The sequence below is a fragment of the Esox lucius genome, chromosome 12 (genome assembly GCF_011004845.1).
Source record: "Esox lucius isolate fEsoLuc1 chromosome 12, fEsoLuc1.pri, whole genome shotgun sequence".
Classification (NCBI taxonomy): domain Eukaryota; kingdom Metazoa; phylum Chordata; class Actinopteri; order Esociformes; family Esocidae; genus Esox; species Esox lucius.
In genome coordinates, this window is record NC_047580.1 from 32,119,280 (window position 1) to 32,144,428 (window position 25,149).

At 47.5% G+C, this 25,149-nt stretch overlaps 3 protein-coding genes and 1 long non-coding RNA gene across 4 annotated transcripts; 3 read left to right on the forward strand and 1 right to left on the reverse strand.

Annotated features, from left to right (window-relative positions):
- Positions 1 to 244: 244 nt before the first annotated feature.
- Positions 245 to 2,070, forward strand: LOC117595377. The gene is made up of 3 exons (XM_034295847.1): positions 245 to 696; positions 877 to 2,014; positions 2,053 to 2,070. The coding sequence occupies exons 2-3, from the start codon at positions 878 to 880 to the stop codon at positions 2,068 to 2,070; spliced, it is 1,155 nt and encodes a 384-aa protein (XP_034151738.1). The 5' UTR covers positions 245 to 696; position 877.
- On the forward strand, positions 2,071 to 4,030 carry LOC109616420. Its single transcript, XR_004576642.1, has 3 exons — positions 2,071 to 2,443; positions 2,550 to 2,605; positions 3,325 to 4,030. It is a non-coding gene; the product is annotated as an uncharacterized LOC109616420 (long non-coding RNA).
- A 1,486-nt stretch (positions 4,031 to 5,516) lies between these two features.
- Positions 5,517 to 20,827, forward strand: LOC105023801. The gene is made up of 21 exons (XM_020051521.2): positions 5,517 to 5,529; positions 6,164 to 6,314; positions 6,449 to 6,648; positions 6,908 to 7,055; positions 7,535 to 7,822; positions 7,963 to 8,062; positions 8,222 to 8,353; positions 8,523 to 8,666; positions 10,399 to 10,577; positions 11,484 to 11,692; positions 12,117 to 12,261; positions 15,622 to 15,894; positions 15,990 to 16,184; positions 16,564 to 16,837; positions 17,371 to 17,488; positions 18,290 to 18,434; positions 18,844 to 19,057; positions 19,483 to 19,598; positions 19,837 to 19,957; positions 20,298 to 20,408; positions 20,689 to 20,827. Exons 1-21 carry the CDS (start codon positions 5,517 to 5,519, stop codon positions 20,737 to 20,739), a joined length of 3,327 nt encoding a protein of 1,108 aa, XP_019907080.2. The 3' UTR covers positions 20,740 to 20,827.
- A 1,183-nt stretch (positions 20,828 to 22,010) lies between these two features.
- Positions 22,011 to 23,899, reverse strand: LOC105023779 (tubulin alpha chain). Its single transcript, XM_010893216.4, has 4 exons — positions 23,823 to 23,899; positions 23,425 to 23,647; positions 23,134 to 23,282; positions 22,011 to 23,051 (listed from the first exon to the last, which is right to left on the reverse strand). The coding sequence occupies exons 1-4, from the start codon at positions 23,823 to 23,825 to the stop codon at positions 22,080 to 22,082; spliced, it is 1,347 nt and encodes a 448-aa protein (XP_010891518.1). The 5' UTR covers positions 23,826 to 23,899; the 3' UTR covers positions 22,011 to 22,079.
- Positions 23,900 to 25,149: the final 1,250 nt, after the last annotated feature.

The window sequence follows — 25,149 nt, forward strand, 5'->3', positions numbered from 1 at the left end:
TAACAGAACTTAATCGTGTTATATTTGCAATATACTGCTTACATTCTTTGTTATGAACTGGTTTCCAAAGCAAATACAACTGTTAAGCGTATACTTTTGTGATACCTGTGGTATACGGTCTCCTATGCCTATCAGCATTCAGGGCTTAAATCTGCCTGTTCCTTTAGCTCGACCCTGCTGTGCCCTGCTCGTTGATGAACGTTGCTAATGAACTACAATGTGAGGGGAGTTTTACATTTTTTTTTTTTACAAACAGAAGTTTTACATTTTTAAATTGTATTCTGAACAGGTTTAGGAAGTACATCGACCAACAACGCATTTCGTCAATAACTAGTGAGCTTTCCTGCCGTAGGTACAGTAGCCAGCTATAGTAACGTGAAATCACCCACTTAACTGTAACTGGACACTGAAACCAAGGTTTTGACTGAAGCTATTCAACCAGCAGCGGTTAACTAGCTATCCTGCTAATTCATTCAAAATGCTTGCAGCTTCCCCCTTCATGACAACTATTTCAAGGAAAGAATGGCAAATGTGTAGGAGGCTAGTTAGTTGATCTGGGAAGCCAAGATTTGTGCCAATTTAACAAGTGTAGCCTGCCCTTTTAAGCCTCTGATCCTCTTAGTGGGATGCCACGTGTTTCTGGGCTGCGTCGGGCAATTGTGGACACACTGAATAGAGGACACTAAACATTTTATGGTAAGAAACCTTGAACTTTATAATTCATTTCAGTTTGCTGATTATGTCTACTAAATGGGATTTCACATTTCATGCATATTCAATACAGTTGGCCACAAATGATGGGCTGGCTAGTAATTTGCCTGGATGAATAAATGTAAAATCTAATTATGTTCAGCACCACATTTTTTTTTTTTTTAGAATGGCTTGGAATTCCCCAAGAGGTCAGGGCAGCAAGCCTCGGGCATGGTATCAAAGATCGTATGTGCCCAGGAAGCCCTTGCTCCAAAGCAACCTGTCCGGAGAGAATGAAGCGGAGAACAAGTCACTAGACCTTCTTTCAGTCAATGTGGAAAGGCCTTCCCTTTTGAGTGGTTCCAGTGAGGCTCTGTCCTCTAGGGAGAGACAGAGGGATGTTGCAGAAAGGTGGCCCACTGATTCGTATCGGGGCTGTGAAGAAAATAAATCAGGGGTCGATCTGACTGGCAGCGATGTCCGCGTTCGAACTGGGTCACGGGGATGTGGGTCATTGAGCTCTGGTCATCCCTGTGGCCCAGCTGTGGATTGGGTTGATGTTGGCGGTTGGTGTGGAAAAGGGGACAGGGGACCTCAACAAAAAGTGAAGGGAGAATGTGTCACTTTTGTCCCAAGATGCAGTGGTTCGACAGCTAGTCTCTACCCCGAGGTCCCCGCTTGGCTAAACAAGCGCCCGGGTGAGCCTGACAGTGTCTCCAGTGCAGAAGTGGTTTGTCCAAAGCAGACTGGAAATGTGTCAGGCTTCCAGAATCTACTGGAGTCCTCCAGGACATCTGCATGCTTGCATAGGTCTATGTTGGACCTGGAGATGGGCGTATCATTTGTGGATCGAGGCCTACTGCCCCGGGGAAGGAATACCTTTGGAGACGTGGCCTTGTCACCTCTGGATCTAGAACCTCCTTTATACAACAAACAACCCAGCCTCATGTCCTCCATGTCCTGCGGTGTAAAAATGTCATGCTCCGTCACTCAGCCTCACAGAGGGGGCGGGGAGTGTTGGAACGGCAAGGCGGGTTCCTTGACAGGTCTGTATTCGGGCAACTGGGGGAATCAGTTCTCCGGACCATATCCTCGTACTGAAATTGCAAGGAATGCTGGACAACAGTCGCCAAACCTTCTTTCATCAGGCGTATCAATGGTGGCGGACGTTGAGCCAGGGTTGAAAGACGAGTGGGAGGCAGACGGGAAGACTGACTTTTTAGATTTCACCCCGTGCGGCTCTGATTTCCTAAGTGATGGGTGTTTTTTACCGGCAAGCCTTTCTCGGCGTAGCTTCTGTGGCAGACAGAAGACCACAGGGGGGGCTTACCCTAGTTATCACTCAAACTGCACTTGGCATAGTTTTCATCCCGCCTCTGATCTTAAAGGCATAGAGGATGTGTTTCAGGTGCCTGGAGTCAGAGCATGTAATCCAGCTGGGTCAGATTGTCTCTCATGGGAAGACAGACTCGCAGCGAATAAGAACTTGTGTCAAATGACCCTGGCAGACATGAAAGGATCAGGTCGTCTGAGAAGAACAAGCTCCATGAGCGTGTCAAGCCAGGATGACAGGGATGGTTATGGAGGTCTTAACAGAATAACTCCAGGGTCTGCTGCTCCTGAAAGGCACTGCCTGATCGACCCATTACCAGAAACACACACAGGCACATCTGTAACATTGCATTCAGGAGGCGCCAGTGGTGTACTTCTTGGTGAAAGAGATCTGTCTTCAGTTCATGAGCCCTTGCCGATGGTATGTTGACACACCCAAGCTAGCACATTTGCTGAATGTGTGTGTGTGTGTGTGTGTGTAAAATATATTCCTGGGCACTCTTAACACCTCCCTTTTGTTTGGACAGCCTCCTGACACAGAAGGGATTCATAGCCCTCTTCTTGAACAGACAATAGAAGACAGGTAAAAAGGATTTTGGGACCCCTTAGGTCCATTATCTGCAAAAATTACAGGTCTCTAAGAGCTGTCCCTCAGAGAAGCAAAACAAAACCATTGGTTGGAAAAAATAGTCAAGGTGCAGGACAGGCATCAAAACAATTTTGAACAAAACCTTCTCAGGACACCAATGTAAATTGTACGTTTTTGACACATCCCCTTAACCAATTAGTGACCTAATTAATCAATCAAGTACAATGTGAGAGTGAAAGCCTGCAGACACTCGTCCATCCTTGGAACCAGTTAGACACGTGCTTGAACTTTTCAGAATTTAATGTGTACAAACTGACTTTCAGTATTGAGGACAATCATATATGACCATGTCTCTTGTGGGAATTGAACCCACAACCTGTGGCATTGCATGCACAATGCCCTACCAACTGAGCTACACAGGACTTTAAAAGGAATTGAATGAAATGTACTGTATATTAGCAGTAAAATCAGACACAAAGAAATCTTGTCTTTTAGGTGAATCAGTACTTCATAATTGTGGAGATATTTGGTTGGAGTATGGACTGTGGGTATCGTGTCCTGTTTAATTTCTGTGCACATGTAACCGGTGTAAAATCGTATCGCTACCGGTGCCGTTCGCGGCGCCCACTGAATAGCCATTTCACAGCCAGTTACGCGTGTTGCCTCCAACTGACCTGTAGGGAACGTGTGCGTGCGTGCGTGCGTGCGTGTAGCAGGTGGCTGGCGTTGTACACATTCAGACTGCGGTTACGCTGCCTCAGGACATGGTACGGGCAGAGGAGGTCACACACACAGGCCAGGCTGCAGCACCGGAAACACCTCCTGGAGGCTGGCTTCTCTGCCCTGAGGCGGGCCACCGTGATCCGCCGCGCCCGGGCACACACCCTGGCCAGGGCCACGGACGCCCTGACCCTTGCCCACTGTTTCCTTCGGGTCGGTAATTATGCTCGGCCTGGGTGCTGCCTTGTTTGTGCAGCACCCCTGTGTATGTCGGTTAGGTGACGAGTCGGCGGGCTCCCAGGCTAAGCCGGAGTTTGGGCTGAACCGTAACTGAGACTCAGGGAGCATGCTCAGTTGCAAACGTCTCTCATAACTTCACATGGATTTGCTTCTACTGTCTTAGCTCATTAATGACATGACACCTGTCTCTCCACCAGGTGGCAGTACTCTTACGGAGTTTAACTATGTGCTTCAGTGACATGACTCGCGCAAACTGTAGCTTTCCCTTGTAACGGTGTGCAGTGGAGGAGGTGTGTGGAGCAGAGGTGTTGTCCCGGATCTGAGGGGGGTGAAGTTGGGGACGTGGGGGCCCTCCGGACGAGACTGACCCAGCCTAGTGACACCCCGGTCCTGAGGACGGCCTGCTGCTCCTGGAGGAGCCACATCCAGGGCTGGCAGCTCCAGAGGGCAGCGCTCATCCACTACCAGTAAGACAAACCAGTCCTCCACTACCAGTTAGACACACCAGTCATCCAATACCAGTTAGACACACCAGTCATCCACTACCAGTTAGACCCACCAGTCATCCCCTACCAGTTAGACCCACCAGTCATCCACTACCAGTTAGACCCACCAGTCATCCACTACCAGGAAGACACCAGTCATCCACTACCAGTTAGACCCACCAGTCATCCACTACCAGGAAGACACCAGTCATCCACTACCAGTAAGACACATCAGTCATCCACTACCAGTTAGACCCACCAGTCATCCACTACCATTAAGAATCACAGCTTGTCATTGAGGACTCGGTTTGCATTTTATGACTGATGATCCGTTTCCTCCCTTCTCATCCACTGTAAAACCAAACTCATCCTAGCTGAAATGTTTCCCGAGTGCAGCCTCTTCTAAATGCTTCTCTGCCCTGCCAGTCTGAACCTCCTGTGGAAACACTGGCTGCTGTGGAGGCAGTCTGGCCTAAGGGCCCCCCCGCTGACCCAGGGGCCATCCCTCCACCGGGACCACGCGCTGCAGAGGCGGGCCTACGCCGCATGGAGAGCAGCCTGGGGCACCGCAGGCCGGGCCACGCAGCATCACCGGTGAAAGACGCCTTTCGCTTGCACCTTCACGTTCATCTAGTACAGCAGACGCTTTCACATGAGGCCACGTACCGTAGCGCATCCGCTCGTTCTCGCTTCTTAAGTGCACCCAGCGGGACTTGAACCCACGCCCCTGCTGTTGTTAGCACCCCGCTCCACCGTCCGAGCTTAACGTGACGGTGGAAGGCGCGTTGTTAAAGAACCGTCCGATAGGAAGGCGTGGACTAGTGTTTGGTGAAGCGTGGCCGCGCGTTAGTTCTGTCAGTTGCCTCTCGGTCTGACCCCCCTGTGCTCTTCACCAGGTCACGCTGCCTGTCTGCAGCCTGGAGCGAGTGGGTGGCCCGGCACGCACGCAGATCCAGGCTGCGGCGTGTGAGTGCAGAGGCAGAACAGGTGCTCTCCAGACGGGTGTTATCAGGCAAGTTGTGTGTGTGTGTGTGTGCGTGCGTGCGTGCGTGCGCATGTCTCCTGATTGGTACCCTGACCTCAAAACACAACACAGCCTCATGATTTCACTTAAGCCCAAACTCTCATGTTGATATAATGGCTCCTATAAAAGTATACAGGTTCATGTGTTTTACTTCTACAATCAACCAAGATACAGAATCATGTGTGGTACATGTTTCCTGCTTCTACAACCATCCACAATATAGTGTTTTACTACAACAACAGCATGGCTCCGCAGTAAGAGTCTGTGTGCTGAACTGGCCTGCCTGCAGTCCAGACCTGTCACCCGTTGAAAACACTATGAAATGAAAAATACAACACAGGAAACCGCCAAAAATGGGAAAACATTTCACTTTTAAAACTACAGCAATTGGTCTCCTCAATTCCCAAATGCTTACAGAGCGTTGTTAAAAGTGGTGATGCAACACAGTGGTAAACATGCCCCTGTCCCAGCTTTTTTTCAAATGTGTTGCTGGCATCAAATTCAAAATGGGCATGTGTTTTTCCAAAGACAATAACGTTTCTCAAGATGTCTTTGTACTATTTTCAATTAAATACACCGTAGTGATACATGATTTGCATATCACTGCATTCTGTTCATATTTGCATCTTCCGCAGCGTCCCAACTGGCTTGGAAACGGGGTTGTACAGCCAGCCAGTATACAGGATGTTACTATGTTACTGTATACTCAGCTAACACACTGAAACAGTTTCTTCCCCATGTGGATGTGCTTTAGTGGTTATATTATGGATGTGGATCTAATTTAGCGGTGTGCTTTGTTCCCAGCACTCAGTGGCGTTCTGCCCGCATCCAGGCAGACAATGTTGTAGTGCCCCAATGGTTCCTCAGAGTCCATTCTCAAGCCTGAGACCTTTGCAGGCGATACAGGAGGTAGTTGCTTGTCAGGTATCTGGATTTGGATGGTCCCGGGTTCCCCACGCAGCCTCTGAAGGGACAGGACTACAGCCCGGTGGCTAATAAAGGGCACATTACATTGGTCAGGATGATGGATGTGTTTTGGACCTCCTCGTCTCCTCTGATCCGCTCCTCATTCCCTCTCACCAGCGGCCTTTGGGGGGTGGCGCCTCCAGTATGCCCTGGTGGACCGCAGGCAGAGGAGGAGGCTGCAGGAGGCGTTTACATCCTGTCACAGCCGGGTTCGGGCCAGACGAGGGGCCCGGGAGCTGGAGGGAAGGAAACGCGCGCAGCTGGCAGGGTTAGTCCACAGGGAAGAGAACAGCAGACACATGGGAGTAGGTGTCTTTGTTTAGGTGCCTGATGCAGTTAGTTTTGAATGTGCCTTAATAGTTTCTAACTCTGATGAATATTGTGTGTGTGTGTGTCTTGCAGAATCCTGCTTGGCTGGCAGCGTGTGGTGGAGCGCCGGGCAGTGTGTGTGAGACACTGCAGAGAGCGGGACAGTCGCTTGGCCACACACACACTGCTCCGCTGGAGAACAGCAACAGGGCTACGTTTGCATCACACACACCTGCTGACAATTCTCCTGGAGAGCAGGGGAACATCGGGCCAGAGCCTGGAGAATATAGCAGGTTGGAACTACAGCTGGAAAATCCCCAAATTCCCTGGTTTTACAGAAATCCTGATTTGGAAAACATCCAGTATCAGATGGGAATAAGAAAGATGCCTGGCACCTTTGCCAGTGTGGTAAAATGTTCAGCCATTCTGTGGCTTTCCATAAATGATCAGTGATTATCGATCTACTAGAGTGTTTTGCCAGCCTGTTTCTAAATATGGTCATCATTAATTTACAATGATACTGTAAAAGTATTGTTCTCATGTTGTATGTAGAGAATACAAGCCAGACAGAACAGAGTTTGACGCCACGGTTTAATGGAGACGCCAGGCTGACCACACTGGAGGAGTTGTGTGACCTCCTTCAGCTCCAGAGAAGCTTTGACTCCTGGAGGAGCAGGAGGAGCAAGCAAGAGCTAGCCAGGTATCTTTTACCACCACCCCTCCACACCTCTGCTCCCCTGACAAGTTTATGACTCCTGCAGGTTTGGGGCTCAAATCCATTTCTTTTAAATTTATTAATTTTAAAATGTATGATAAGTGCATTGAGCAATATTTTCGGATGACTGAGTTTACCAGAACACTGCTTTCCATCCCTAGTGAGTTTGGTTCTGTACAGAGTTGTTTCTTCCTCTTAAAACTGAAATTCTCTGTGTCTGAATTCACTTGAACACTTTACAGATGTGACAAGTTAAATGACATATACATTATATATGTTATTAAGTATGTACACTGTAGAGTAACAGCAATGATCAAAGTAGTAGTATATTAGCTGTGAGGAAAGTCCAGACAATTTCACCCGTCACCCAAAACAGCAGTAACCTGATATTGAGAATAACAACAAATACAATGTTTCTTTTGTACATTCCACTGTATTCTCTCTTCTCCGTCACCCCCATCCAGATTACACCGCGCGGCCCGGGCACGGCGTCGAGCGAGGTTGGCACTGCAGCGCTGGCACGAGCTAGCTCAGGATATCGAGGCCTGCCCAGTGCTACGGTTCAGAACCAGAGTGTCCGCACTGGGGCAGTCTTCCTCAGGGATCAGCTTTGCCTCTCCCCTTCCACTCTCTGACGCTGGGTGTAATATCAACACCAGGCCCACCGATTGGGTGACTTGCTGCTCTTTGGCACAGATGGACAGGCACAGCCCCCTGCAGACCTCATCCCAACCAGGGGGTTTCCAGATTGGGTCAGTCTGTGGTACACACACGTGTACTTGGAATTCTTCTAGAATCTGAAATTTTCCTGTTGTTTGAAAGAGAGGTGGTGAGTGTTCGTTAGTGTGACACACACTCTGCGGCTTTCGCCCCCCCCCTTTTCTCCTCTTAGCTCACAGTTAGAAAACCGTGTCGATTTTCCAGCGGTTGACCGTGACGTCTGGCTCCCGCGCCCCAGTCTCCTAGATCACAAGTGCTCGAACAGACTAAAGGTATTTCACGCCCGTGTCCATGTGATCGCCGCACACTTTGTTATCATTTATCGACACAAAACGCTGCTAACGTGTAAGACGGCCTCTCCGCCCCTCCGCTGGTCTCCGCCCCTCCGCTGGTCTCCGCCCCTCTGCTGGTCTCCGTCTCTCATTGGTCAGCGTGTGTTGGTGACGGAGCAGCGGCACCTCACCGGACTGACGGGAGACTTACGCGGACGGGCAACACTGGGGGCTGTCCTGAGCCTGTGGAGAAGCCACGCCCAGAGCCTCGGCAGAGCAGCCAAACTCAGGGTCGGTTTTATAGGCGGTCTCATTGAATATTTCATCAAGTCGTGTTCTTTTTATTCTGCTGTACCAGTTGTCTCCTAAACCCCTTCCCACTGCCACCATTCTTATGTTGGATGGAGATAAGCCGTGATGTAGCAGGGTGTTCTACATATAATGCTCCTGCCTCACACAGGAAACAGCCTTGCTGACTTCCACTGTGGCCCACTGGAGAGGGTTGGTCACTCACCGAAGGTCAAAGGTGGCTCTGCAGTGGATGGCGGACCACTTCCGCGCCAGTGCGCTCTTCAGAAGATACTTCTCAGCGTGGGAGAAAAGGGTAGGCAGAAGAAGTCCTACCACCTCTCCACCAGTGTACGCTATGTCCTCAAGAAATAGATGGGGGGGGGGACAAAGCCCAACATCCTCCGAAGTATACACTACATCCTCAAGGAATGGACTGGTGTTAATTAACACGTTTAAACCAAGACAATGGTAAATTAGGATCCTTTATTTATTCAGGGTAAACACTGAGAGCACTTTGCTGTTGTTTACATAAATGTTGTGTGCAAATGATAAAAAACAATTGCACACACCAAAACAAACAAAGATTTCAACAAGCACACTTCTGGCACGTTTTGTAGTTCACAATGCCTTCAGAACGTTTTCAGAGCCCTTGTGCCAAGCGCTACATCTGCCCCAAAACTGGTGAGACTGGTTAATTCGAGGATGAACGGAACAAAACACAGGGGCCTCCCTGAAGATAACCTGATCCAGAGCCCACAGAACCTCAGACTGGGGTGAAGATGTGTTTTTCAGCATCACGACACAAATTACACAGCAAAGAGAATGCTGGAATGCCTGTGGGACAAGTCTGTGAATGTCCTTGAGTGGCCCAGAAAAAGCTCCGACATGAGCCCCGTTGAACATTTGTAGGGAGACCTGAAGATCACTGACTCTCCCAATCCAATCTGACAGAGCTTTGGGGATCTGCCAATCCACGAGGAAACCTGCTGAGGCATACCCAAAAGGATTCTATCAAGTACTGAATACTTATGTTCAGTTGTGACAACAAGCATTTGATACACTGCTGATTTTGCAGGTTTTCCTACTTACAAAGCATGTGGAGGTCTGTAATTCTTATCATAGGTACACTTCAACTGTGAAAACAAAAATCCAGAAAATCACATTGAATGATTTTTAAATAATTAATTTGCATTTTATTGCATGACATAGGTATTTGATCACCTACCAACCAGTAAGAATTCCGGCTCTCACAGACCTGTTAGTTTGTCTTTAAGAAGCCCTCCTGTTCTCCACTCATTACCTGTATTAACTGCACCTGTTTGAACTCGTTACCTGTATAAAAGACACCTGTCCACACACTCAATCAAAGAGACGCCAACCTCTCCTCAATGGCCAAGACCAGAGTGCTGTGTAAGGACAACAGGGATAACATTGTAGACCTGCACAAGGCTGGGATGGGCTACAGGACAATAGGCAAGCAGCTTGATGAGAAGGCAACAACTGTTGGCGCAATTATTAGAAAATGGAAGAAGTTCAAGATGATGGTCAATCTCCCTCGGTCTGGGGCTCCATGCAAGATCCCACCTCGTGGGGCATCAATGATAATGAGCAGACCTGGGCAAACTACGGCCCGTGGGCCACATCCGGCCCTTTGTATGTCCCTGTCCGGCCCGCGTGAGGCCAATCATAAATTATAGGGATGCACAAAAAATTCGGCCAAGAATTTTGGTTTCGGCCAAGAATTTTCATTTCGGGGCATCCCTAACAAATTACAACATAAATTAAATTAAAATTAAAATACCTATGTCATGCAATAAAATGCAAATTAATTACTTAAAAATCATACAATGTGATTTTCAACTAATTAATAATAATAATTACCAACTAAAAAAAAAAAAAAAAAAAGATCAGAATTGTGACTCATATACATCAGTATAACGTATACTTCATTCATTCTATTTTTACTTACAATTAGGTTAGCCCTTCTGCCACTAACACCAGTCACCCACAGGTGCACAACAGGTTAACATCCTCCTCTTTCCCAGCGGAGGTTGATCAGAGTGGGGCCTGGCCCGGAGGCCCGGGTCCAGCTGATGAGAAGGGAGGCCTGGCTTCGGAGGAGAGGCGAGAGGCTGAGGACACGTGGCGCCTTCAGCCTCTGGACCGCACGCGTCCGGCAGACACAGGCTGTAACACACTTCTACGCCCGGGCCGCGCTCACCAGGTCATTTTCACGTGACTGAATAAAATGTGATTCAAGCGTACAGGGAGCTAAATGAAATACAGGCACTGTTCAGATCAGAGGTCTCAAACTGGTTCCACGGAGGGCCATGTGTCTGCAGGTTTTTGGGTTTTCCTTTAAATTGGTTCCCAGTTAAGACCTAAACAACCAGGTGGGGGTAGAAACAAACCAATTAGTGACCTAATTAGTTAATTAAGTACAAGGTGAGAGCGAAAACCTGCAGACACTCTGCCCTCCGCGGAGCCGGTTTGACACTTTTGGTTAAGATGCTCCCGTAGTCTCTATAGCCATGTTTCAACCACCAAGGGCCTTTGTGTTGAAGTTTAACTCAATTGTCCTAGTTGGCAGTTTGTTGCGTGTGTTTGTACGTTACTAATCTACTTACAGTATTTTCATTCACGGTATGGTGTGTGTTTGTACATTACTAATCTACTTACAGTATTTTCATTCACGGTATGGTGTGTGTTTGTACATTACTAATCTACTTACAGTATTTTCATTCACGGTATGGTGTGTGTTTGTACATTACTAATCTACTTACAGTATTTTCATTCACGGTATGGTGTGTGTTTGTACATTACTAATCTACTTACAGTATTTTCATTCACGGTATGGTGTGTGTTTGTACATTACTAATCTACTTACAGTATTTTCATTCACGGTATGGTGTGTGTTTGTACATTACTAATCTACTTACAGTATTTTCATTCACGGTATGGTGTGTGTTTGTACATTACTAATCTACTTACAGTATTTTCATTCACGGTATGGTGTGTGTTTGTACATTACTAATCTACTTACAGTATTTTCATTCTCGGTATGGTGTGTGTTTGTACATTACTAATCTACTTACAGTATTTTCATTCACGGCATGGTGTGTGTTTTCAGGGTGTTTACAGTGTGGCAGCGATGCGTCCGCTCTCAGAGAGAGACGAGAGCTCTAGCCCGCGCCCACCTCCACAAGCGGCAGCTAGGCCAAGCTCTGGCCCACTGGAGGGAATCCACCTCCCAGAGCCTGGTGGCCCGCCGACGAGGCCGAGACAAACTGGCCCTGGGGGCGAGAGAGAGCCTGCAGCTCTGGAGAGAACGTGCACACAGTGAGTCCCAGCCAACAAGCCAGGGGCTCGTCCACAATTTAACATTCACATATGGATGTGTCGAGTTGGAATGACCGTCTGTCTCTTGGAGCGGGACACTGTGTCGACTAATCATTTAAGTTTCGACCTGCAACGCACCGAGGATTTTACGGCGTTGAAAATAAACGTGTGCTATTCGTTCGAGGGTGTGAGCAAACAATTTCTCACCCAGCCCTAATATGCTTGCGTCATCAGCTCAACTAACCACTAAATTCTGGGAATCCCTCAGGAGTTGAGAAACACTGTTGTGACACCCAGTTCAACTGGAGATCTATTCACAGCAGCTCCACTTGTCACACATTATAAAAGCCATTAAAAAAATAAAATAATACTGTATAATATTTGAAACAGTAGGTAACTCTATTTCTGTCTCGTTTCTCCAAAGGGAAGGGTGTAGTGCGACAGCTCCTGGATCAGTATTTGAAGAGAGAGAAAATGGCAGTGAAGAGGAAAGCTCTAGTCACCTGGGTCAAGTCTACTAAAGAAGTCCAGAAAGCCCAAGACTTACATCGAGAGGCTTTCTTGAACAGGTCAGTGGTGGTTGGAGATCAGCAGCAGGGTTAATCTGCAATATATAACTAGTCCCCTGGGAAATCTCTCTCTCTCTCTATTTATCTTCATTGCAGCTCAGATTAGGATGGAGTGATCAGTATGAATGATCTTACCTTTACTGATATTTAAGAGTTGGGTTGCAACCATTTTGGGAAATGTAGCAGTGATAATAGTCATTTAGAAAGAAAAATAGTACATTAAATATGCTAAAGTCGATTACAATCTTGTGTCAGCAAGTTCCAACAAATCACATTTCATACCCAAACATGTCAATGTCTTACAGGCATCAGGCATCCTCTACTACATTTTATACTCACATTTAAATAGACGTCTCAGGTAGGAATCCACTCATTGAACAATTTGGACATTTTCACTGGCAAGTTTATTTAATGTTTTAATTACTTATTGGCCAAAAGCCAGAGACTGCCAGCTAACGGAAACCCCAGGCCCTACATAGTGGCATTTTCTGTTCTTCAACGTGGACAAAATATAGAAAGCAGGAGAACACTGAACCACTCTTTAGCAAGCATTTAGTTTAGCGTTGGGTCAAAAGCTTGCTGAACTGTGGTGCACCTCTCTAGAAGTTCAGAAAGGCACATCTCTAATTGATAGTACTTGTTCATTCAGGTTGGATCCATCAAGTACTCCGCTCATGCGCCCCTCCAGTGGATGTCGGGCTCCCCCTTCCTGTCCCCCTATTTTTCCTTCTTGTCTCCTTGCTCTTCCCCTACTGTTTTGAAGATTTGGGTTTATTCAGGCTGGAACCACCACGCTCTTTATCAACGGTGGTTCTAGCAGACTTTTCTCTGCTGGTCCCTGGTCTTCTTCTTGGCCTGCTTACTGGTCTGCCTGTACGCCTCTCTTTGCTCCAAATCTTTTCCTCTCCTGGGTTACATAACGAGTCCCTGTGGCTCCTTGGCTCCCCCTCTTCTGGGTTATATTACGAGTCCCTGTGGCTCTGCTGTTCCCCTGACCTGACAGGAATCAAAGTTGGTCTTTTCCTTTTCCTCCCTGCCCTCATGACTCTCTGCTGTCCAATCTCTACATTTGGTTCTTGACTCTCCTCTCGCGATACTGGTTCTGGATCTATCTGCGAGTTTAAAACTGGCTCCGTCTCCACAGTCTCGGAGCCGCGGTCGGGTTAGTAGCGCTGGACGTGGCTTTTAAGACCCACGTGTGGGACTGGAGGTGGCTCGCCTGGTTGAAGGACTGCTGGCAGTCAGGGCACGAGTGGGGCTTCTTCCCGCTGTGGACCAACATGTGTCGTTTCAGTCGGTAGCTCCCTGTGAACTCCAGTTTGCCGGTACTGCAAACATGCCGACTCAGCCCCTTGTGCCACTGAAGGTGCTTCTCCTGTTCTTTTGCGTCGCCGAATCGACCGGGGCACCGTGGACATTCGTACAGCTTTTCTCCATGAGAGTGGCTCTCCTCATGCCTCAGTTTCTCCGGCCTGTTCTGGAACAACTTGAGGCAGTACCTACACTTGGTCACGTAGTCGGTCTGGTGGATTCTGCGGTGAACGCTGAGCGATTTCTGGTCGACAAACCGCTTGCCACATTCCTCGCAGTTGAACAGCTTTATGTGGTCGCAAACATGAGCCTTGAAGCCTTTCAGGAACATGCTGCAATCCGGACAGAGTGCAGGGGTAACTCCTTTATCTGAGTCCAAAGCTTCATTTAATTCCGCACCCGATTCCCACTCGTCATCAGAACTCTCATCACCAGCCCTTGTTTTTAGTTACTTCTATTATCTATATCTCCATGCGCGCTTTGTAAACACTGATTAGTGAAAATCGACATAAGTTACCTCCTCCAGGGCGTGAACATTCTCAGCGACGGCTGGACCCGTCAAGGCGTCAGTCACACGGTCTGTGAATGTGGCAGTAGAGATGCCGGCAAGAGCATCGGAAGGTCCTCAGGGCGCCGGGCGCGGCAGCCGATGTGCCGGTGGCTCCCTTGGTTACAGGAGAGGACAGGCACCCAGCGGGGAGGGTGAAGGGCCGGCTCTTCCACTGTCTCTGGTGGTCACAGTGGTTGCATAACTGGATGATTGTCAGCAGGGTGTCCTGCGGGGGAATTTGTTGACGCGACACGAGCCGCGACACGCCGGACAGTCTTCGTAGACCACGTACTTTCTCGCCGTGTACTCCGTGACAGAGTTCAAACTAAGAGAAGAACATAGCGGCCAAGCGCACGTAAAAACACTTTACCGTGTGTGAAAGAAAATACCTTTTCACTTTCGTACGCGGTAGGTTGTCATTAAACGAAGTATTGACAGCAACCTTCTTCCTGATTGGACACACTTGGACAGCTGTAAATCAAACAGGAAAAACAATACAGCAGCAGGAGTTAACACTGATTCGTAAGTGAAAAGGAAACTTCAGCGACAATAAATAAACTGAAAGCCACAGGCCTCACCTTTGTTTTTCTCTGTAATAATAAGCCTGTGTGGACACGTTTTGTTTAAGTGGCACCAGAACACATCTTGGAGGCTGTGGTGCTGTAGAGTCGCATGATGCCGTTTCATACTGACATCTCTTATCTTTTGTGGCACTCAATGTAAATGTTTCCACCTACAGAGAGCAGGTACAACGTTAACAACTTTAAATGGATGTCCTGGCCCAGTGGAACCTGTGGGTTTGAAACTTACTGGCCCGATTTTTTTATTTACTGTCCCTCCTTCTCCCTCCAAAAGTTGTAATTTTTCAGTGTTACAACATAGAACCAAATACTTTTGTTAACATGATTAATCATTAATGAAATGCATTCTGGATATATAAAACAAAATATTTTTATATTTCTTTCATAACATTTCTGATTATAAAAATGAACAAATAGATAAGTCAAAAAAGCATTTGGCTTTCAAACAAAACCCTGACTTTCAAACAAAACACTGACTCATTCACCCCAGGGAACAAGGCGACCGGCTGGTCTGTCAGTTACTAGATATGCGGTTGTTAGGTCGTGCAATCACCCAATGGGCATCTGCATTTAAATTCCTGATACAACCAAGGGCACTGAAGACGGATTGTCACCCACCCGCTTGGCTGTCCTGCTGACCAGGTGCTGTTTCCTATTGGCATGGCTTGTGAAAGTTGTCAGTGCCTTTGTAAAAAGACCCAGATTTGTCCGCTCTAGCCAGGAACGTAGGACAGACGACAGTGCATCTGAGTTCCACAGACGTTGAAACAGGTCAATTATTTGGTAAAAATGTTCGCTTTCATTTGAGCTCGTAGTTACCCTTCGCTGCCTTCTTCAATTGAGCGACTCGCGTGAGTTTTCAATCAATTCCAATGCCCTGCCATTACCATTTTCCAAGAGTTTCTCCCTTCCTCTCAGCCGACTACAGCGATGGCACATCCGGTCCAAATGCAGAGCCAGAGAGAGAAACTGCTTCGCCGCTATGGAGATGAAGACGCGCGGCCGAACTCTGATGTGGGCCTTTACCTCGTGGAGGGGGTGTGTCGCCCGTCGGCAGGGATTAACCCGGTCAGCAGTGTGCCACTGGAGACAGAGGGTGCTAGTGAGCAGGGCTGTTGGACACCGTGTCACATGTCTGATTGGGTTCTCCTTCAGCCAGTGGAGGTGGGCACTGCAGGGGCACAGAGACAGGTATGGGTGATGACAAACAAGGCCTCCAAGAGGGGGCAGGGACATTCTGTATAATAACAACAACAACAACAACTTCTGTCATGTATGCTCATCAGGCGCCAGCGGGCGAGGGAGCTGGGTAGGGTGTGGGCACAGCGGGCCAAGCAGGGCGTGGCTGCCAAGGAGAGGGCAGCAGAACTCCTCCTGCGGAGACAGTTCAGAGACGTCTCGGATCGATTCCACTGCTGGGTTGCAGCGCATCGACACTTAACGATTAGTGAGGCTTTCCACCACCAGACTCTGTATAAAAGGTGTGGAGGGATGTGTGTGTGTGTGTGTGTGTGTGTGTTGGAGTGGTTGTTTATGAAAAAAGGAAAATGCAACAAAACTTGAAACCCTTGAACATGTGATAATTTGCCACACAATTCCAAGACAATGTAGCCTCCCAAAGACACCTGATCCCACAAGCTTAGATTTGAACGCTACATGGTGTTGATGTGATTGTATAAGACTAGGCAACCTGATCTGAGGAGAATACTTGCTACATCATGTGGCTTGGTTTGATGGGTTGAAGGTCCTTTTATTTTGCTTTGGGACACCATTATTTCGAGGGGATTGGATAAGTGGTTTTTCTAGAACATTCAGGCTCCTTTCTCACTTCTTTTCACTTCAGTCTTTCTCCCCTCGTAGGTTTTTACACAGCTGGAGAGAGTACACTGGCCTGTCCCTGGTAAGAAGGCACAGAGGCGCCAGTTTCCAGCTTGGTAAAATCAGGAGACTGATGGCCCTATGTTTTGCCCATTGGAGGAGTGAGCTGGACTGGGCTCGAAACAGACAGGAGGTCCTGGAGGTGTGGCTCGACGGCCAACACTTTAAACTTTCTGTCGTCACCCTGAACTACTGGAGAACGGCCACTAGAGGGCATTTGGCACTCAAGCACTTCAACAGGCAGACGATAGGACAGGTGCAGTATCCCCTTACGCAGGTCTGATCTAAGGCTTCAGCCACTAGTGTTGTCATTAGAGGACCGAAATATCTGGCAGAATAAGTAACTTTGATTGTCGTTCGGTATTTTTAATACATTGACATAATATGTGCCTTTTAGCAGAATTTATTTTCCAAACAACTCAGTCGGTCGTGCAGCCTGTACATTTCACATACAGGTGGCCCTGGTGGGAATTGAACCCATAACCTTTGATGTTCGCACTCACCATTCTGCGCCAACTGAGCCACTCATGAGGAAAAGCCACTAGGAAAGTTGTTACAGGAACGTATTTCTTAAAGTTATCCAATTGTTTCAGTTCCCGACAACTGCTGGCTATATATGCAAGGGTTTAGACCAGAATTTCCTGCGGGAAAAACATAGCAGGAACTGACGGTCCAGTCAACAAGGTGATACGTTTGTGGATCAAAGTGAAAAGTCCTTTGTGTGTCAAGATTCATCACGTCTGTATTGCACTTTCTTGATGGTCCATAACCAGTGTGTGTTTGTTTCAGTGTTTTTATCACTGGAGGGAGCAGACCCACTCATCCAGAATAGTCAGCCTGTTCTCTGTTCAGAGGGACAGGAGAGAGGCACAGGGAGTTCTGCTAGCATGGTGGCGCTGGACAGAAGGTAACCTTGTGATTGGTTAAACATCTTTCTCTGGTAAAAAGCACAAGGCGAAGCACATTCAGAAACAAAGGTGTAGAGTTCCTGTCTAGGTTTTCCCACTTACAAAGCATGTAGAAGTCTGTAATCACATTATGATTTTTCAGTAATTAATTAGCATTTTATTGCATGACATAAGTATTTGATACATCAGAAAAGCAGAACTTAATATTTGGTACAGAAACCTTTGTTTGCAATTACAGAGACCATACGTTTCCTGTAGTTCTTGACCAGGTTTGCACACACTGCAGCAGGGATTTTGGCCCACTCCTCAATACAGACCTTCTCCAGATCCTTCAGGTTTCAGGGCTGTCGCTGGGCAATATGGACTTTCAGCTCCCTCCAAAGATTTTCTATTGGGTTCAGGTCTGGAGACTGGCTAGGCCACTCCAGGACCTTGAGATGCTTCTTACGGAGCCACTCCTTAGTTGCCCTGGCTGTGTGTTTCGGGTCGTTGTCATGCTGAAAGACCCAGCCACGACCCATCTTCAGTGCCCTTACAAGATCTTGCGATACATGCCCCCATCCATCCTCCCCTCAATACGGTGCAGTCGTCCTGTCCCCTTTGCAGAAAACATCCCCAAAGAATGATGTTTCCACCTCCATGCTTCACGGTTGGGATGGTGTTCTTGGGGTTGTACTCATCCTTCTTCCTCCTGTTGGCAGACATCATACACAATTCTCCTGAGTTTCCGTTCTTGTGAGAAAACACCACTGGATTTTGTGTCTGAATTGTGTTGTGCCACGTCTGCCTGCGTTGGTCAGAGTCTAGAGGCCGGAGACAGATGGGGGAGGCGGTGTGGCTGTGGCTGGATGGACGCAAAGTGACCAGAGCCTTCAACCTGTGGCTGGAAGTCCACCGCCGTCACCAAGAGGCCAGGCAGCTGTCCCGGGTTCACCTCCTGCGCTGGTAGGCTGTCGGTGTTAATCTTTTTACTTCCATTTTTCTCCAAGGAAGACAGCTGCTTGTCTTCAGGTATGTTTGGTGTTTGGCAGCCACATTCAGCTGTGGGGCAATTGAATGTCAGATCAGGTGGTTCAGGTTCAGACCCCTTTGGAGTTCATCTGTACATCCCACAGAGGCTAAGCAATGTGGACTGGACCCAATGTGGACTGGACCCAATGTGGACTGGACCCAATGTGGACTGGACCCAATGTGGACTGGACCCAATGTGGACTGGACCAATGGGGACTGGACCAATGTGGTCTGTCATGTCCGGTTCCCATTGCTTAGCCCCCGTTCTTCTTTGTTTCTGGGCATTCCAAGACTCTTATCACACTTCTTACTTTTCTTCTCTCTTCTCCTTGTCCCCTTAAAGGTCCTATCAGGGCTGGCGATGGGTTGTGAGGGAGAGCCAATCAGCTTCAGTGGCAGCGGCTTCATGGCGACGCACCCTCCAGACCCAGTCAGCTTTCCGTGTCTGGAGGCGCAGTGCCGTTATCCTCGGTGCCGCCAGGACCCTGGGTCAGAGAACGACAGCCAGGCAGAGAGTCTGTCTGCTGAGGTCATCGATACTCATCTGGCATGAGAAGGTACAGCTGTTGGGTTCTTCGACCACAAGACTGGCGGTCATTTCACCGTGGTTAATTTACCGGACCCTATTATTCAGAGCAAGTCATGGTACTAAGTACAAGCATATGTTTTCCTACTGGCCCCGCGTGGGAATTGATGTTGACAGGGCTCTCGCTGTGTGAGGTTAAGATCAGAGGATGCTGATGAATGAATTGAACGGTACCATTCATTTCATATTACACCCTTCTGATGAGCCGGGCCTGTACTTCTAAGTGACACCAGCCGTCCGTGATCCAGCCCTCTTCTGTTGTCATGGTTAACTGTTACACAGAGGGGCAGGTCATGTCTGTATTCCTAACTCTAACTCTGTCTCGTTTATGAAGTGCAGTAGCTAGCTAAGGACGCTTTAGATAATGTGGTGTTTGTTTTCGGTCCTCTCCATCAGGTGCGGTTGGGTAAAAGACGTTCTATGCGCCTCTCGGGAAAGTACTTCGCCTGCTGGCTGAACAGAGTTGGCGTGAGATGCTGGGAAAGAAGGAAACAGCTGCAGGGAACACTGAGGTAGGTCTCACGGCTGACAGGAATTTCAACAGAGACAAATGTTAGGACGCGCAGGGTTTCGTCTGTCCAGCCAAAGCCGTTTCCCCATGTCTCGACCAAGGGGACGTCTGGTCTGCATTAAAAACAAGGGCGGGATGGTTGATGAGGAGGTAATTGTTGCACAAAGAGCGCATGATGAGCGCATTGTTAACCAACGAGTGAAGTTTTCTCTCTGCGTGTCCCTCTCACACCCTGACAGGAAATACGTACAGCGATGGCGTTTGGCTGTGCTACTGAAGAGGGCACGGAGGAGACTCCTCCAGGGGTTGTGGACCAGTTGGAGAGACCAGACCGCTGCTGCCCTCCTGCTCACCACCTTGGTAAGACAAGCGAAGCCCTGCAACGACGCATCATCACACACCGAGAAGCGGACCTACGACTCATCTGAAAGGACAACAAATGCGTGTGTGTGTGTGTGTGTGATGATACTAAATAAAATGGTAGTATAAAACAAAAGGTATTGAGCTGTTATCTGTCATAAGCTGTTATGACTGCTCACAGCGTGTTTTACATTTTATTTTACCAGCTATGTGTACAGTATAGCCAAGCAGGAGTTCTTCTGAGGAGTTATGGAGGAGAGAGTTTGCGTTAATGGGGAATAACACACTAAGACATACAAGTCTATTTTTCTGTGCTGAGTGTGACATATCCTCTCTGCAGCACACTGACCAATTGCAGCAGGGGGCGTGGCTGACCTGGCGGAGGAGACGCATCCGAACTCGGGTCTCTGAGACCTTCGCCACCCAACTGGGCCACGCACTCCTCGCTGAGGTGAGACGTTCTGTGGTTATGGCAAAAGCCTCTCAAAACGCCCGCAAAACACTATCTGGTTAAACCTTCAGCAGTAGCCTTTTTGTTAAAATCAGTATATCGGGCATTTTTAATGGTAACGGAAATTCCTAAATCAAATTCCTAATTCCTGGCTCTCCCAGAGCGTGGCGTTGGCAGGGTCCTTGACAGACTTTGAATATTCCGTGGCGTTGAGGTGGGCATGTGAGCCGCAGTGACCCGCTTCAACAATGACATTCGGCGTTTGCTCTTTGTACTGCAGGCCTTCGACATCTGGCGAAAGAAGCATGCTCTTCGCTGCACTGCGACGTGAGAAGAAGCAGTCCATGCCTGTCCTCTGGTCAGTCCAGCCTTGATCCTCCCCCACGACCCGATCTAGTGGGGGGGGGGGGGGGGGCACAGCGGCTCTCACCACACTCAATACATCTGAGAAACTGTACAGATTTTTCTGGGTTTGATGTCATCTGGAAACAGTCATTGCTCACTTTCTGTTTATTTTATGCACACTCCAGCCTCCTAGATGTTAGCTTTCACACTTGAGTGTGTTATAATGCTTTGGAATGTTTGAATGTTATTTAAACTCAGTTCACAGCAGCTTTTGTGACCGATGTCATTGTGGGAAACTAGTGTGTACGAGTCTGAGGCCTGGCAGATACGCTCCGTTGAGTCTGAAAAACAGAACACAATAACAGACTGCCTCTGTAGCAACTGATGATTTCATAATAAACACATTCAATTCAGGGGTGACTTTGATTGTGTATGTGTGTGTCCCTGTTAAACTGTGGTAGCATATGTTTATTATAAAACCTTTGAAATTGCATGTGAAATGAGTCAGTCACCACTCTACCATGTGGTATGCAGAGATTTTAGATGAAACACACTGGGATGAGGAGGAGGTTGACAAGGGATGAAGTGAGGAGATGGATTGGTAGATTTATTCAGCAGGTAAACTCAATGGCCAGTTAATTAGGTACATCACGTTTGCTGAAATAGACACTGATCAAATATAAAACATGCAACAACTTTTGCAGTATGATGGAGTGAATATTTTTATAAATTGAACAGGCCCCAGTCAATGGATTTCACATGACTGGGACTACAGATGTGCATCTGTGGCTCATCAATACTTTGAGATGTAGCTAGCTGTGTGGTTAAGACTGAGTGTCTGGTGAGATCCCAATTTTGCCTCACACATCCCCGTCCGTTGATCATGCTGTTGATTTAACTGTGGAATGTGAAACACATTCTGATGTTTGGATGGGGTAATTAAAAGGGTTTACTTTAGGGTGGTGCTTAAATTGACAGAAAGTTTAAATTAGGAGTCAAACAAAATCTGGAGTAAGTGAAGGGGGTTAAAATATTGGATACTAACATTCCTTAAAAAGATTTGATGAATTTGAACAGTATCGAGTCAGTTAAATTGAGACTTGCCCACTAGAGGATGTCTAGGTACCAATTGGTAGTCTTCCTGAATGTCACTTCCATCCCACCCCCAAAGCATGGAAACTCTGCTATGACCTTGTCAGTTACACAGCCAAAACCAACAACCACATAACAATGGATGAAAGAGACACACACAAGAACTCCAATTATTTGATTTATTGTTAGACAGAAGGCCGTCCAGAGAACATGAAAACAATGCTTCCAGGACACTTAGTATTCATCTTCCTCAGAACAGTCACCAGAGTCGGCCCCCACCTCTTCATAATCCTTCTCCAGGGCAGCCATGTCTTCCCTGGCCTCGGAGAACTCCCCCTCCTCCATGCCCTCACCCACATACCAGTGCACAAAGGCCCGCTTGGCGTACATCAGGTCGAACTTGTGGTCCAGGCGGCTCCAGGCCTCAGCGATGGCCGTGGTGTTGCTCAGCATGCACACCGCCCTCTGCACCTTGGCCAGGTCCCCCCCAGGGACGACGGTGGGCGGCTGGTAGTTGATCCCCACCTTGAACCCCGTGGGACACCAGTCCACAAACTGGATGGACTTGCAGGTCTTGATGTGGGCGATGGCGGCATTGACGTCTTTGGGCACCACGTCGCCACGGTACAGCAGGCAGCAGGCCATGTACTTGCCGCGCCTGGGGTCACACTTTACCATCTGGTTGGCGGTCTCGAAGCACGCGTTGGTGATCTCCGGAACGGAGAGTTGCTCGTGATAGGCCCTCTCCGCGGAGATGATGGGCGCATAAGTGACCAGGGGGAAGTGGATACGCGGGTAAGGGACCAGGTTGGTCTGGAACTCGGTCAGGTCCACGTTGAGGGCACCGTCGAAGCGCAGCGAGGCTGTGATCGAGGAGACGACCTGGGCGATGAGGCGGTTCAGATTGGAGTAAGACGGCCGCTCCACACCAAGGTTGCGCTTGCATATGTCGAAGATGGCCTCGTTGTCCACCATGAAGGAGCAGTCGGAGTGCTCCAGGGTGGTGTGGGTGGTCAGGATGGAGTTGTAGGGCTCCACGACCGCCGTGGACACCTGGGGGGCAGGGTAGACGGAGAACTCCAGCTTGGACTTTTTGCCAAAGTCAACAGACAGGCGCTCCATCAACAGGGAGGCAAAGCCAGAGCCAGTCCCACCGCCGAAGCTATGAGAGACTAGGAAGCCTTGCAGTCCAGTGCACTGGTCAGCCTGAGGAGAAATGGTCACATTGCATTTCTTCTGGATTTTTAGCCACAGGTAGACATGCATTTTGACATTCAGAGACACTAACCATCTTACGTATTCTGTCCAGGACAGAGTCCACAATCTCCTTCCCGATGGTGTAATGTCCACGGGCATAGTTATTGGCAGCGTCCTCCTTGCCACTGATTAGTTGCTCAGGGTGATACAGCTGACGGTAGCATCCATTCCTGATCTCATCTATAAATGATATAGACACTGAAGAGCCAAGCAAGTAGTACCAAACAAGGAAACAAATGTGATGCAAGATGACACTAAAGATGCCATCAGCTGCCATTCAAGGTTTCCAGGAATGCTCTAGAACACGCTCTTCCGTCCTTACCCACCACTGTAGGCTCCAGGTCTATGAAAACAGCCCTGGGAACATATTTCCCACCACCAGTCTCACTGAAGAAGGTACTGAATGAGGAGTTCTCCAAGGAAGCGGTACTGGAAATGTCAAGTCTCCCATCTGGCTGGATACCATGCTCCAAGCAATACAACTCCCAGCATGCATTGCCCATCTGGACACCTGCTTGGCCAATGTGTATGGAAATGCACTCCCTCTGTCAAGACAACAAGAGTAGTTGTAGGTTTATGCAAATATTGTAACATGTTCTAATTGTAGCACAACTATTTAGAGTTGAAGTGACAGATAAAAAACCCCAGATACAAGTACTTAATGGGAGTGTAATGTATTTTAAAAGACAAATGTAAAAAACATACTACGCTTTAGCTTACCATTGTTAAGCAGCTGTAAATGGAACAAATGACCAAAAACCTGAAAGTTTAGATTTTTCCTGTCAATTACTTAAGACAAAAAAAACAAAGCATTTCTGTCAAAATTGCAATTGTTGGCTTAAGCACAATACAACATTTTAAACACAACAACCCACTCACCTTGAACAGATGTCAAATTGTGAAATTGGTCTAATTTATATAAGCTGCTTCACTCCCATTTTGGAGGGGTGGGACTTACAATTGACATTGATTTAAAGGGGCAGAGTCTATTCTAGCTTCCGGGTTATACTCAACACTTGGGCGAAATCAGGCTATGGCCAGACTTAAGAACAGATTCAGTTTGGCTCCTGGGCATTTGGAGTGGGATTATTGGCTAATGTATTTGTCAGTGTGTTTTAAATAATTTCTGTTTATCTGTGAGAAAAAAAAAAACTATAGAGAATTTTCTGTATAGAGACTAGCAAACTATGCTGTACAGACATAGCTTCCACTGAGAATGTTATTGACACTAAGGGACGGTTTTACGGAAATAGATTAAGCCTAGTCCGAGACTAAAAAATCTATCTCAATAAAAATATCCACTTAGAAAAAAAAATGTGTCCAGGACTACGCTTAATCTGTGTCCACTAAACTGGTCCTAATTGTTCCCAGGGGTTTATGATATATTGCCTATATACCAAAGTTAAGCGCTGTGTCCAGGCACACCTAAGAACAGGTCTTAGCCATGGTATATTGGCCATATAACACATCGACTCATGCTTTCACTTTTACCTCGGCTATCAGCCATATACAACACTTAGCTGTGATATATTGGCAATATATTATAGACCCCCAAGATGCCTTATTACTATAATGAACCAGCGACTAATGTAATTAGAGCAGTAAAATTGATGTAACATCCATGGTTATCCACCAAAGTTATTGGAAAAACCATTCACTGATAAAAAGGTTCAATGAATAGTTCAGAGAGGGGTTCTAGGAAGAACCCTTCATAGAGGGTTCATTATAGAACCTCATACAGATTATTATTTTGAGAACCTTTCAAGGTTTTATTTTTTTTAATTAGAGCTTTTTGGGCTGACTAAATTCTTAAAAACCCGGGGCTATCATCCTAACCTGCATCAAATTTGAACATGATTGCTAATTTTCACTATATAATATAATGCCACTATATAATACAAAACGATTTCAAATACCCCGTCCAAAATAAAAAATTGACTTTTACTGCTGAATTCCCCCTACCACCCCCCCCCCCCCCCCCCCCAATTTGATCTTTATTTACATTTATATATTTCAACTCCAATGAGCAACAGATTCCTCTGCTGAT